The sequence below is a fragment of the Lytechinus variegatus genome, chromosome 7 (genome assembly GCF_018143015.1).
Source record: "Lytechinus variegatus isolate NC3 chromosome 7, Lvar_3.0, whole genome shotgun sequence".
In the NCBI taxonomy this organism is placed as follows: Eukaryota; Metazoa; Echinodermata; class Echinoidea; order Temnopleuroida; family Toxopneustidae; genus Lytechinus; species Lytechinus variegatus.
The window spans coordinates 8653654-8668550 of record NC_054746.1 but is presented as its reverse complement, the minus strand read 5'-3'; the positions used below and the strand labels follow the sequence as shown (position 1 = coordinate 8668550).

The window sequence follows — 14897 nt, the reverse complement described above, 5'->3', positions numbered from 1 at the left end:
TTGAATTCCATGACTGCAGAGGCATTTTTAGTCCCCACCATCCTTTGTCATTTGTTAACTGTTCGTATTTACTTGAGGGCAAAAAACAAATTAGGTCTACACAAAATAATATAGATCAAGGAAAATCTAATATGTACATGTAGTGTGCTATAATTTGAGATCTCTGCAACAGTTGAATCCCTATAAGGATTATGAACATTAAGATCAGAAATTTTCTTTGATATTTTTTTATTAAAAAAGTAAATGAGTCACATCATTCAATACTATTAAGGCCTTCTTTATCTGCTAGTAGTTCATGCTGCTTTTCATAATAAAGACCCCACTGATTGTGTAATTGGCATTTTGTTTTGGAGGAGATTGTTATTCATTCATTCATTCATTCATTCATTCAAAATAGTTATATAGCGCTGACTCATAAATAGGAGGGGACCTCTGTGTTATGTGTATGTATGTCGCCATGACAATCATAAGTCATCAATATTTTATTGGATTAGTCTACATCTGGGTATTCCCTCATCAAGTCTTACTTTGAATTTTGAAAAAGAAATAATCTTGCTGTCGTAATGAAACAATGAATTTATCCTACATGTATATTTTCCACTGCAACTATTAGTTCAAATAGTTTTATGCAAGTTTCACATTGTCTACAATTGATACAATCAAGTTATATCTTTTGCAGAGAAAGGGTGGAAGGGTGGGTGTCAATATTTCCATAATGGAAACAACCCAATGACTGAGCTTTGCTCTTTTGAATAACAATGTTCATTCAACTTTTTTTTTCTTGCTTGTCTATAGACTTAACCTTATCAATCACATACAACGTTTCCCATTCGGATCAATGACCGTAATGTTACTCAACTTCATGTAACATGTTACTGTTTACCTCTAGCTTTGGAAAGAATCATGAAAATATTTCATCCACCATGTGCAAACAATATCCAGCTGTACCACGAACTGCAAGTTTATCAACCGGAAATACTGACACCACGACACAATATCTGACTTTAACTGTTCACTCTTGGCAACATTTTTAACTCCTTAATGAAACACGGGAGATTGACGGGTGTCAAAGGTCGTGATACAAAGACTGATCATGTGGTCTAACCTTACATGATTCACAAATTTTTTCCTCTCTTGCAAGTCATAAGGTGCTTCCAGACCAGCTCAATCACCAGAATACCCATGAATATACCAGAAGTTGGACAGATCTCGAAATACCCGATAAGTAGTTTTCGTATTTCATACCCATCTGAACTCGACCCTTTTGGGGAAAGTTCTCAAAGTGGTGAGCATGCCCAGTTATGGTCTTAATCGTTGACGAGGTGCTCGATTCACAATCGAGAGCTCATAGCAAGCTAGCAACCAAAGTGCCATACGATGCATCCAAGCTTCCCGGACGCCCGAAGCTAGCTTGCGCAAGCCCGATATGAATCTAGCTAGACGCGTCCGCACGTTACTTTACGCAGTCGCTACCAGTTACGCCTATGATCTAATGAGTTCCGGTGACCCCCTTTTTTGTGTAATCAGTTCCAGAGCATTGTATTTTTAGCAATCATTGATCCAAGAGCAGTTCCTGAGTCCGCTGTGTCCCTTATTTTCGACTTTTGGCACGGCACATAGGTATAATTCGAGTACCCCCTTGGGCGGTGCCCAAACCCATTGTACTCACTAGGAAGTTCTAACTTAAAGACAAGTACCTACTATTGGTATTTTTTCAGAAATATTACAAATTACTTGCTTTCACAATGGCAAAAATACCTGGAGGGTGTTTCTTAAAGCTTTTCGCAAGTTAAGTGCGACTTTAAGAACGACTGGTGAACCTTTCTTACGTGCTAAGCTATCACCAATGAACATTGAATGGTGCATATTTACCACAAGAAAGGATTACCAGTCGTTCTTAAAGTCGCTCTTAACTTACAAACAGCTTTATGAAATACCCACCTGGTTTTCCGATTGGTCTAGATGGGGGACCCGTTTCATAAAGCACTTACAACTGTTGTAACTTTGTCATTATGGCAACTACCATGGTAGCAGGGCTCATCAGCCAATCAGAATCAATGTTTCTGTGGTAGTTGCCATAATAGCAAAGTTACAACAGTTGTAAGTCCTTTATGAAACGGGCCCCAGAAAAAATATTACACATCAGGGCCCTGATTCATAATTTGTTATAATAAATTTACAATTTTAAAAGCTACAGAAATCCTTCAATCTGATTGGCTGACAGTAAATTTTATATCGAAAGAGTTCAATATCACAACCAGTCTTTATGAAATGGGCGTCGGATAATACCTGGTATTCTTTGTTTTGAAGTCGGACTGAAAGCACCTTAATAGGTTTATGTGGTTTGGATTTCAAACTGAGAGGGTGACAATGACGCCTGTTGTTACTGCTAATATTCTGCAAATGTTCTTGCCAAGACCCCAGAGGGGTAGTAATTGGGTGCAGATTTTGGGTGCAAAGGGCCCCAAGAGTTTCGACTGATGTCTGGAGGAGTTTTATTAAGATTCAAAGTGGTCTTGTGTTTTATGAGTTTGGCATAACGTAACAGGAGTGCAACCAAAGGATGTGTCGCTGGTCAACAGCAAAGACATGTGGAATTGGCAATAGCAAGAACACCAAGAATAAACAACAAGGAAACTAGCATTTGTGTGTCAAAGTTTAAAAATAAAATGAAAAGTTAATTTGCAAAATGTCTCCTGTTATGTGAAAATAACTCTCATATCGATTATCCTTATCTGTCATTTTCTTGAATTCTGTCTTACTTGATTTATTCACATTTGCATGAAACATATAAAAGTAACATTGAAAATACTTTTCAGTCACATCTGTATAGGCTTCTGTAATATTTCATCAAGAGAGACTCCTTTGATTGAATTGATTAATTGAAAACATTTAGGATGAAACTAAAGCATCTTTATAGTCTGAATTACGTGCGAAATCTACATGCTCACATACAACACATACACGTCCCAAATGAAACTAAGCCATTTATCTCCTTGGATTTTATTAATGATATTTTTAATCAGCCACTTAATCTCCATCATGACATTTATAACATTTGGTAATGCAAATTGAATGCATAACAACTACTAATGGAAAGGTATGATACTTTGGTATATATTCTTTGAAAGATATAGTCAACTTCCTTGTATAAAACATAAACATTGCCTGGCTAATGTATTTGGCAGAAAAGTGGAAAAGGAAGTTGGTTGTTTACTTCAAAGCTTGTTATTTTAATTTTTAAGTAATTTAATGACAGGTGCTTAACTGTTTTTTTTTTTATGTATAACATAGAGGATCACTGAAGAGTTTAAATGCATTTGCGTGATGATATGGGAAAACATTCTGTTACTTGTTTTGATATGTGGTGTATGAAAAATAAAATATTTTCTGATTATTCAAGTCCTTTCTTTAATCACTTATCTAAGCACTGATCATTTAAAGACAATTTCAGGATTTTGTGGGTGTGTTTTGTGACACAGAAACTTACAAAAAAACTTGTTGATTTTTTTTATAGTAATTGTGATGTTTTTGGGTCAGAAATATGTTTTAAAAAATAAATAAATGAAGTTGAAAGAAATGAAAGCATTAGTTTTTGTGGGTTCATAATAAGTATTTGTAGGCATTTTTTAATTCAGAGAGAAAATACCTGCACTTACAGTTATCATGTATGCTCTATTGACATTTTGTTCCCATCAAAAAGATGTACATTAAATGATAATCATAAAACATCACAAACATAGTATTCACCCTTTTTTTTCAAAATGTAATTCAATAACAAATAATGCTGATAATTAAACAAATAGCTAACTATAGCAGCCTTTATGCTAACCTTATATCTTCAAAATATTAAGATGGGAGCAAATTATTGCAGAGGCATTTACTGGATCACTTTCCATTCATCATCCGTTCATCCTTTTAACCCATAGACTATCATGGAGCTTAGTCAAGAGAAGGAGTACCTCCAGTCTCAGGCAGACGGGCGTGTCCTCTCCCCTTCCCCCTCCCTGACGAGCCCCGGAACGGACAAACGTCATGTGACCGTTGAGCTAGCCGAGTCCAAAGCCAAGCTGAGGAGAATGAGGCAGGAGCTGGAGGAGAAGAACGAGATGGTTCTGGAGTACAAGGAGGAGGTGGAGAAGTATAATACCACCATGCAGAAGTTACGCCAAGAGGTTAGCCACAAAAGTTTCAAATATTCAATTCCAAGTTTTAAACTTATTTTGTTTACCCTGTTGCCCCAACAGATGTAAGATACATTTGGTTAACATTGATCTCAAAATTGAAAATTTGAACAAATATGATTTGCCAATTCAAGCATGGTGATTTGTCAATTCAGTTACACATGCATCTGTGCATTCTCTTTTGAAAGCACTGCTTACAGGTTCTGCATGTTGTAAGTGACCTGTATTGGTTTGCACTCAGTTATTATGTAATTCCTCTAATATTTGCCTTATAAGTTATTTTTACTCTTAAAGTGATTGGTTAACATTGGTTTGACTTTTAAAAAATCTGAACTAGAAGGTCACACTTGTCACCTGTGTCTGTGATATGTTGCAAAAATGAAGCCCAGAAAAAATTGCGTTCGAAAGTAATTATTTAGTGCTTCAAAAATTGAAATATAAAGTGACCGGAAACACCATCTTAATTTCATCCCATACACTTATGTGTACTATTTAGGCGTCTATAAGACACCTATTTACAAAATCGGGGTTTGCCTTGTAGTTTTAGCTTTTCATTCTCAATAATGGTTGTTTTCAGGGTTTATTAGTTCTAATACATGCACTTGTACACATGTTTCATCTTGGTTTGAGAATTTTTTAAATCGGCTGCTCACAAAGTTAAACAATACCTTTAATTTTCTACAACGGACCATTTTAACAGGGTAGCAAACCCCATGAGCCATGACAAAGAATATTGTGTATCTTACAGTTTCTGCATGTTGTAAGTGACCTTTATTGGTTTGCACTCAGTCATACTCAGAATATTGTGTATCTTTATCTCTTGAGTGTGTCAATATGTTTTGTTTATGTGGTGAAAGTGAAACTTATTCAAATTATTTGGTATTGTGTGTAAATGTAATTTGTTAATTTGAATTGATGTGGATGATATTAATGTCTGCTAAAGTGAAGAGATGAAGTATTAATTTCATTTCTGTATTCATTTATTTATTATTTATAGTGAAGAGATGAAGTATTAATTTCATTTGTTTATTTATTTCCAGTTTCATTTCAACAGGATTGCCTCTTGAGTTGACACACTGCAATCATGGTCCTGTACCATGTTTTTTTAATACTCATTCTTCTAATCAATTATTGACTTTACAATTGAGTTTTGAAAACTCAATTTGTCATTATAATCACTAATTCAACCTTATTTATTATTATTTTTGTTTTGCCAGAATCTTGAGTTGACGCAAGATGCGCGTTCAGCGAGAGCGTACAGGGATGAGCTAGACGTGTGGAAGGAGAAGGCCAGCAAAGCAGAGAAGTACGAGAACGAGATCGCCAAGTACAGGGAGAAGCTCAATGAGCTCGAGTATCTCAAGAAAAGAGTCGAGGTAAGAAGGCTGGTTTATGAATTTGTGTTTTCAGGGATGCCACTTTTCAGATTGAATTCTGAATTCGTACCTTTAATACATATTTTCAGCCATAGAAAACACCTTTTTCATGTAAGAAAGGGGTCATTCTAGATGATTTTCAGACTTTTTGTATCAATTTCCAGTGGCATCATGTTTTATGTTATTTTTTTCCTCATTGGATGATAATGGTTATGAAGGAGAAGAGTTAATTTAGAAAAATATAAAATGTATTTTGCTGTCATAATACGACTCTTTAGAAATGCTGTTGAAATTTCTTGTATCAAAGCTATTTCTTGTTGCATCACTTCGTAAAGCCATTCCGTAGAGTATGTACATCCCACCCCCTGTATTTGTCTTCTGTTTCTAGTTTATATGAAAGGATTAACTGCTCTCGATTATCATGGCTTGAGCAAATTATGAGTGAACAAAAAATGGAAAAATATTGGGGGTCGGACATACAAAAAGTTTGGATTATTTTATAGAATTATCCAGTTTGGGTTGTCTTTTTAAGACATCCACGTTTGCATAAAACCACCTTCACATTTCAGTTACCTCTTCTTTAATTATCGATATGGAAACCAAGTCCCTCTTTTAATGAGCAGGTCACCATTGCTAATGTCAGCTGGAACATGGCCACTTTGCTGAGGCAGAGGCCCGTATTCTGAAGTCGGGTTTAAATTAAACTCTGGTTTTAAGTTGTAGTTTATCTATGGAAAGCCAGTTGTTAAGTAAATCTATAACAGTTAAAGTTCAATGAATCAGATCATTTGACTCCCAAAACATTAGCAACTGCCTGGGAAGGATAAGTATGACAGTTGTCTTCACCATTAAAGAATTAGTGAAGAGCAGAGTAAACATGAGAAGCATTCACTGTAAACAAAATTTTGAAATGTTTGGCTTCCCACAATTTTAGCACAGAGTTAGACCATGGTCTAAGTTAATCCCGACTTCAGAATACGGGCCAGAGTTTCTAAGGTTAAAGGTCCAGATAGAGTCAATCCATATAGAAACTGTGCTTTATAAATTTATGTTTGTTACTGTTGTTATCCATCAGGAATTAAAAGAAGACAACACGGTTCTTCTGGAAACCAAGTCCTTGCTGGAGGAGCAGGTTACCACTGCTAATGACAAGCTTGAAAGGGGCCACCTGGCTGAGGCAGAGTGTCTGAGATTGAAAGCTCAGATAGAAACTCTAGAAGAGGAGAGGGACATGGATAGGGGTAGGATAGCAGAGCTAGCTGAGGAGGTGGCCAGGCTTAGTCTAGACCATAAACAGAGTCTCAATGAGTCGGCCAGTCTGGGTGTGGAGCTGGAGAAGGCTAAGCTGAACTCTTCAGGTTTGTTGGGTTCAAGGATTTCTTTTTGCCAGAAAATAAAAGTAAAGTTAAGATTTATTTAAGTTTATTCTTGTCATATATCATTCTAAAAAAAAAAGAAGCAAGGTCCATGTATTCTTTCGTTTATTTTTTTAGTTAACTTGGACAGTGTGTCTCCTGGTTCAGTCAGTTTTTTTCAAAAGATGCTGGATTAAAGAAAAAGTGAAATAATGGTCTTTTAAAGTTTATTCTAGTCATAAAGCAATGACGAAATGAGGTTCAATGCACTTTCAATTTATTCTTTTGGTTATCTTTTGCAATGCTTCTTCCAGTTCACCCCCTCTTTCAAAATTTGCTGGACTGGATCTGTGTTTTGTCTGATTTACAGTTAACCAATTGATATACTCTTATGAAAAGTATTTCATTCCTGTATCACTGAGGTTTTTTTTATGGAACTATGCTTGAATAACAATTTGTTTTAATGATTTTGTCCAAATTTAACAGCTGCTGCATCCTTATCAGCAGAGTGCAATGATAGTGCTTCAAGTAAAGTGCTCAAATTAGAAAAAGAATGTCAAAGACTCCAACGCGAGATGGAAACAATGCGAGAATCTGCCGGGTTAGAAGCGCAGACTCGGCTCCTTGAGGTCGAGAAGGAAAATCAAAGACTCAGCCGGAAGCTTGAAAAAGTGCAAGAGGCCAGCTCCAAGGAGATGTCTGGTCATCTTGAGATTGAACAGGAGAACAGTGTCCTGAAGCGAGAAAAGAAGGCTCTGGACGACACCATCTTGACCATCAAGGAGAATTCAGAGAGGTATCAGAAAGAATGGGACGCGGAGAAAGAGCAGTTGGAAAGGACGATAGAAACCCTGAGGGAAAGAAATAAAAAGGATGTCGACCAGAGGATACAGGATGTTGAAAAGGAGAACAGGAAGTTGTTGGAAGACATGATGGATAATCAGAGTAAACTGTCCAAAGCGGAACACGAGACAAAGCAATTGCAGAAATCCTTGGAGAGATTGAAAGAGCGGACAGACAGGATTGAGGACTTAGAAAAGAGCAATGAGGCTCTGGAACTGGAGAAGGAAAAACTGTCGAGGAACGTTGAAATGCTGAAGTTGATGTGTGAAAAGTTTGACGAGGTGGAGAAGAAGAACACAGAGCTGGAGGTGGAGACAAGCAAGGTGACGCGGGCGCTGGAGTCCGCCAAGGTCCGCATCCAGCGTCTGGAACACTTGGAGAATGAGAATGTGAGGTTGAAAGCGGACACCCAGACCCTGCAGAGGTCGCTGGATGCCATGAAGGGCATGGCAACGCGGATCACGGAGATGGAGCACGATAAGGAGGAGTGCGAGAGGGAGAACAGACAGCTCCAGAACATGGTGGAGGGGATCAAGACGGTGCAGGACAAGGTGGGACAGCTGGAGGTGGATAATATGAAGCTAGGCAACGAGAAGAGGAGGGTGGAGAAGGTAGTGGAGCTCAACAAGGAGACCATACACAAGCTGGAGAGGGAGAATGAGAACCTGGAGGCAGAGGTGGAGAGGTTGAAGAAACAAATTGAAGCTCTCAGGTAAGTAATCCCTATCTTTTATATTATTAGATAATGTTCCAGCTGATGGTTAGTCGTTACTAATTGAAATTATAATATCAGTGGTGGGGGGAGGGGGGTGTTTCATAAAGATTTTAGTTTGGCTTTTAATTTCATAGTTGTTTGCTGTATAAAAGGCACCATTGCATTGGTCAAATGATGCTCAAAGGACACGGTGCTACTGCATATTAAATCACTGAGGTCGCGTGGTAAATACCATGTGCATGTCGGCACTGAGCATGACTGTAAGTCAAATTTAAGTTTTTGTGAAACACCCCCAAGGTTTTTTTTATAGTTTGTCAGTTATTCATATTTAGAGCAGTGATTGCTGCTTTCAAACAAAGTTGTTGACCCTAGAATCTCCTCTTTTCAAATAATTTCTGTTTTAACCCTAAAAAAAATCCGCCCCCTCTATATTTTTTGTGATTAATCCGCAGCGCGGAATTTTTGACCACGCCGCTCGCTGACTTTTTACTTTCAAGTATTGGGCAACTTTTGAGACCAAATTTGCGATGCCCGGGTACGCGGTTACGAAATTACGGAACAAAATTGCTCAAAAACGTGAATTGATGTACAAATCCAATGTTTATGGTCAAAATTAAGTCTGCAACAATTTCCATCAAAAAGTAATAATAAACAAAAAGTAAAATAAAAAATGGAGAAATACATAAGAAAAAAAAAAACAGTAGATACATTAAAAATTTACGATACCAATTTTGTTTAATGTACATTCGATCAGAATCCCACAAAGAGTCTGTGAATAAAAAAAGTAGCAATTTTGGGGCTTAATAATTTAATTAGAGCAAATGTTTTATTTCATGCATAAATTAGCATAATTCATTCATTAAAAAAATTTTTTTTTTACAGAAAAATTAATCATACAGCCTTGTAGATTTACTGTGCAAATTTTCGCGGCGCACGTACGATCGATGGCCGGGATCTCGGGGGGGGGGGGGGGCAGATTCCGCTGACTTGGCTGTGAGATGGGTCCAAATAACCCGGCTCTTTTAGGGTGACAAAATGTATAAAAACCTTGTAAATTTAATATTCACTTGAGTTAACTACTTCAGGCCTAAGAGATAGGCAGGTTTGCTGTAGTAAATTAATTTTATTATTAGGGAAGTTCATCCTTTTCAGTATGATCATGCATTTCTTTTCCTTCCACTACAGTGTATGTCATGATACATTCCATGTCTTAGTATGCTATATTGTACATTTGAATTTGATAACATTTTATGTCGCATGGAGTTCAATTCTATCATTTCCACTGCCCCTCATTCACAGTCTGAGTGAGAAGCGATTGGAGGAGCTGGAGAAAGACAACAAGACCCTGGAGCTGGAGCAGCAGAACCTCACCAAGGAGAAGCAGAACCTGGAGAAGGAGATCAAGCGTCTGCGGGGTCTGATGGAGTCCAGGGACCAGCAATTGGACAAGGCCCATGCCAGGATCGGAAGCCTGGAGCAGGATAACAAGCTCCTGCAGAAGACGGTCGGCAAGAACAAGGGATCCGGGGACAGGGCCAAGGAACTGGAAAGGGAGAACAAGGAGCTACTTAAACACTCTACTATCGATAAAAAGACTCTTGCCACACTCAGGGAGGTAGGTGTAGGCTCAGTGCTAGAGTCGCACCAAAAATATGACTCCAGACCAATCCTAGCTGTTATGTTATTACCAATGACATACCGTTGATAAGTTTTCAGTTAGAATTTTTGAGATGACTGTAGCATTTATATGAGGTTCAGGAGTGGGATAGTTGGTGCTGTTGTTATATATTTACACTTTTTTTTTCAGCAAGAATAGGACAACAATACTTATGTCAAATTATCAGTTTCAAACATAGGTGGCATTAGTTTTAAGAAAGTCGGCTCTAATTGGTTCAAATTATCATTGAAATAAAAGAAAAATCATTTTGTGTGGAACCAATGGGATAATGATTTATCTAGATATACTGCTAATCAATATAACTGAGATTATAAAAAGGCACATGTTCCTATTGCTTTTAAAAATCTTTGATAGTGCTGAATGAGAGTTAGTCACTGTCTTAGGTTTTATTTTAACAGTTATCATCATTTTGAAAGGATCGTTTAGAAATTTTCCTCCGTTTAACCTGACAGATTTTGACACTCAATTCAAAGATTTTTTTTTTAAGGTTGAAATCTTCCATAGACAGACTAAGGCCGGTTGATATTATACCCTTTATTCAATATGAGTTTCATATACATTTTGGAAATTTTCCTCCATTTAACCTGACAGATTTTGACACTCGATTCAATAATTTTTTTAAAGGTTGAAATCTTCCATAGACAGAGTAAGGCCGGTTGATATTATACCTTTATTCAATATGCGTTTCATATACATTTTGGAAATTTTCCTCCATTTAACCTGACAGATTTTGACACTCAATTCAATTATTTTTTTTTAAGGTTGAAATCTTCCATAGACAGACAAAGGCCGGTTGATATTATACCCTTTATTCAATATGAGTTTCATATACATTTAAATGCATTTTCTCTGTATCTCGCTTTCATGTGCATTGTCTCTCTCTTGCTTTCAGGAACTTGTGAATGAAAAGATCAAAACTCAGCAACTGAGCAATGACCTGGAGAAGCTCACCTCAGAACTGGATCGCATTGGATTAGATAAAGAGAAGTTACTCCAAAGAGAGCTCACTGCAGATGAAAGGTATCTTAGAAAACTTGCTTCTTTGCACTTCAGACAATCATCCGAAATCTTTGTTTTTTATTAGTCTGTACATATTATTTGTCATTTACCATTTAACAAAGAAATGTAATAACATGAAATTTGAGAAAGCTATTAAAAAGTATATATTGTAAAACATAGGTTTCCATGAACAAAAAAAGAAGAAATTGATTAAAGCTCCTTACCCAATGAAGACAGACGAATCAAATGAAGAAAAAAAATATGAAGATGATGAACAAAAGAAAAGATGATAAAAAGGTATATTATAGATGATATGTTTACTGATTATCTTGCAGCATGAAAAGTTTTTATGCCTCATTCTTTTTGTTACATACATACATGTATGCATGTATATGCTACTTATTTTTCAAATACAGTCGGTATAAGGACTTGGAAAGCCGAATGGAAGACACATTGAAGAAAAGCATGGACATCAAGGATGATAAAATCAACACTTTAGAAACAAAGTAAGTTCATTTCAACAAAAAAAAAAGGCAATAACAAATATATTTTTCAATTCAATTTAGATATCAGTTGTTATAATTCAAAGCGATTAATGAATAATGGAATTTCAGCTAAGTTTCTGATCTCGAATATACATGTAAATGAGATTCCTTGTTTGCTCATACAAATTTGGAGTCCATGGCCTGTATTCTGAAGTCGAGTTTAACTTAAACTCAGGTTTAAAGTTGTGGTTTTAAGTATGGATAGCCAATTGTTACATAGAGATATCATATTTCAGCTCATTTGGCTCTCAAATCATTCTAGGAAGCATAAATAGATGATTGTCTTCACTATTGAAGAATCCGGAAAGAGCACAGTAAATTATAAGAAACATACAACTTAATACAATTTTAGCACAGATTTAGACCATCTCTGTGTACACTAAACCCACTTCATACTGGATATCAGTTATATCATTGCTAGTTGATGCCGTGCTTTATTATTACTGCAAGGAAATGGCATTTTATCAGATATTGGATAGAATTACTGGTATATTGGATTAGTTTCTATCAGTGGATTGGGTGGTTTGGCTTTAATCCCTGGCCAACTCATACCATAGAGAAAAGGGATCTTCTGCTATCAAACTACACACTCTGCATATAATTATGAGGGGTAATAATAACGTGTTAAGCTGGGCCTTCTGGAAGACCATCTCATAGAGCTGAAGTGGCTACCCTCGGTAAATACACGATATTATATTGTGTATATTAAATACAAACTAAGGCAAATACTTGATACTCATTCTTCAGGAAACCTCAAGTGGTATATCCTTCCTTTGATCCTCAAGTGGTATATCCTTCCTTTGATCCTATTCTCTCTCACCAGGCTCCAATCAGCGGTGAGTAAGAATCAGCAATTGACTGATGAGCTGAAGAAGATCAAAATAGATAATGAAATAGTCAAAGAACAACTGGTGCAAGAGACTAGCAGTGCCAAATCTCCATCTTCCAATACTACACAAGAAGCCAAAGTCAAGTGAGTGATTGAAGATATTAAAAAAATAATAAAGAGGGCTGTGTTTTCTCTATTTCTCTATCTCTCTTTCCTCTTAAAAACTACCAACTGAAATACAGAGGGTTGTGTCTCTCTTCTCTCTTTCTCTTTTAATCTTTCTGCAGTCCTCTTTATAACCTAATAAAAAAGAAGTAGAGCTTGTATGAATTGCCATATATGATTTCATCACCATTGATTGCTAAGATGAGAATGAGAGTTTTTGAGTAAAAAAAACTGAGTAAAAGGTAAAAGCCTTTCCAAGAGGCAGTATGACTATGAAAACGAAAAATGGAATATCAACTTGAACAATTTGATGAGAATAGTTAACAGGATGAAAAATGAAATATTCTGTCTATGGAGCTTCCCACTCTTAATTGCATTTTTTAAGAATTTATAAAAGAGATATGGTATTTTGCTGTTCATGCTTTGCTTACTTTCCACTCACACAGCTTTGATCATGAAATTACATTAGAAATCCCCACAACACATTTCTGTGTTTAGATTAGTATGTTCATCATATTTTGCATTCATAAAAATCCTAAGTGATTAATCAAATAATACATATATATTTTTTTCCATTTTCAGACGATCTGACAGTGACAGAGTTCAAGCAAAACAGATCATGCAGATGAAAGATCACTTAGTAGAGCTTGAAAGAAAGGTAATGTGGTATTATTCATCATGTCTAGAAGAGCCCCTTCTAGAATCGTCATCTGAACTCGTTTGTCATTACTAGTACATCAGCTTTGCCTACAGCAGCCGCTCTCAAAGAAATTTGAACGTTTGTGGGATGGTGTGGGGGGGGGGTCTTAAAATCGTGAAAAAAATCTTCTTTTTAATACATTTCCCATGCATATGAGTCAAAGAAATAGTACATTCATCTGATATTCCTGACAATTTGATTACCAGATAGTGTTCAGATACAATATACATTGTTTTGAATCAGTTCAACTTAGTTATTGCAGTTTGCATTATTTTTAAGTATTTCAGGCCATGAAAAAATCTAATTTTGTTATAAATAAATATTGTCACCTATTGGATTTTCACGAAAGTCTTTTCTTCAGATACTGCAATATATTCCTGCATATAAATTCTTTTGTCACCTTACGATGTGTATGTTCGGTACTGTAAATTCTTACCTGTAATTTCTTTCTCCCATAGAATGCCACCTTCCTTGCCGAGAACACCAACATGCAGACTCAGGTTCAGAATCTTGAGAAGCAATCAGAGACATTGAGGTCAGACTGTAGGTCATTCCAGAACAAGGTTGAATCCCTGCAGGATCAGAACATGTCTCTGCAAGCACAGAATGCCAAGTTACAGGTATGCTACAAGTGAATGAACGAATGAACTTTATTGATCCTCCTTGAAAAAGTAACATATAACAAGATACATGTAGAATTATATGCTAGCGCATATGTCAAAAACGTTTAAAAGCAACAAATATCAATAATTAAAGGAAAGTAATATAAAGACAAGGAAGACGAGGAGACCTTTGGAAGCCAGGCTTGTTATACAGTCCCTCAGTATTGAGTATTGAAACAATACGTTATTTGTTTGTTTAAAGCAAAACTTGATTCTAGCTGAACTGGTTGTACTAAGGTTATACAAGGATACATATGTGGTTAAAAACTAATTACAGAAGAATAATGGATATATTGAAAAAAAAATAGATAGATAGACAGACAAATAGATAGATAGAAAAACGGGGGGAGCACGAAGTTGCAAGATAGAAAATGGCAAGAGATAAGAGATTTGTAACAAAAACTACAATTGAAATGACTACTAGTACTTAGTGATAGGAGTACATGTACATGTACAAGTTTGTCCCGCAGGGTTGAGGTTTATATCTATATGTAGAAACACACATGACAGCCTTGGTAACAAGCTAACAATCTTGAGTTGGAAAAGAATCCAATTAGATAACCACCGAAGTGATTGTATGTATAGACGAAATTATGTTAGCCAAATAATTCTGGTAGAAACGTTTAAAATCACAATTTGCCGAGAATGTGACAAATTTTTTTAAGTTTTTTTTTTTATAATACACTGTCCCACATAGGCTTATCTGTGTCGTTGATCTTCAGTGTGATCATTTTCAGCTTAAGATTTCATGATTATTTCAGAGCTAGGGTTAATGTAAATTAGCCAGATCCATCTAAAGCTCCGAATTATTCAGTGTGAGAAAACTTTAATAAGCCTGTTCACAGT

At 36.2% G+C, this 14897-nt stretch overlaps 1 protein-coding gene across 5 annotated transcripts in view; it reads left to right on the top strand.

Annotated features, from left to right (window-relative positions):
* Positions 1-14897, top strand: part of LOC121418367 (girdin-like) — a 90551-nt gene that overhangs the window by 49162 nt on the left and 26492 nt on the right. For all 5 annotated transcript variants that reach the window (XM_041612195.1, XM_041612193.1, XM_041612194.1 and 2 more), the window contains exons 6-15: positions 3930-4175; positions 5402-5560; positions 6636-6918; positions 7402-8470; positions 9773-10088; positions 11044-11171; positions 11567-11656; positions 12519-12668; positions 13272-13347; positions 13848-14009. In XM_041612195.1, coding sequence (XP_041468129.1) covers positions 3930-4175; positions 5402-5560; positions 6636-6918; positions 7402-8470; positions 9773-10088; positions 11044-11171; positions 11567-11656; positions 12519-12668; positions 13272-13347; positions 13848-14009 — 2679 coding nt within the window. The remainder of the gene's footprint in view (positions 1-3929; positions 4176-5401; positions 5561-6635; positions 6919-7401; positions 8471-9772; positions 10089-11043; positions 11172-11566; positions 11657-12518; positions 12669-13271; positions 13348-13847; positions 14010-14897) is intronic.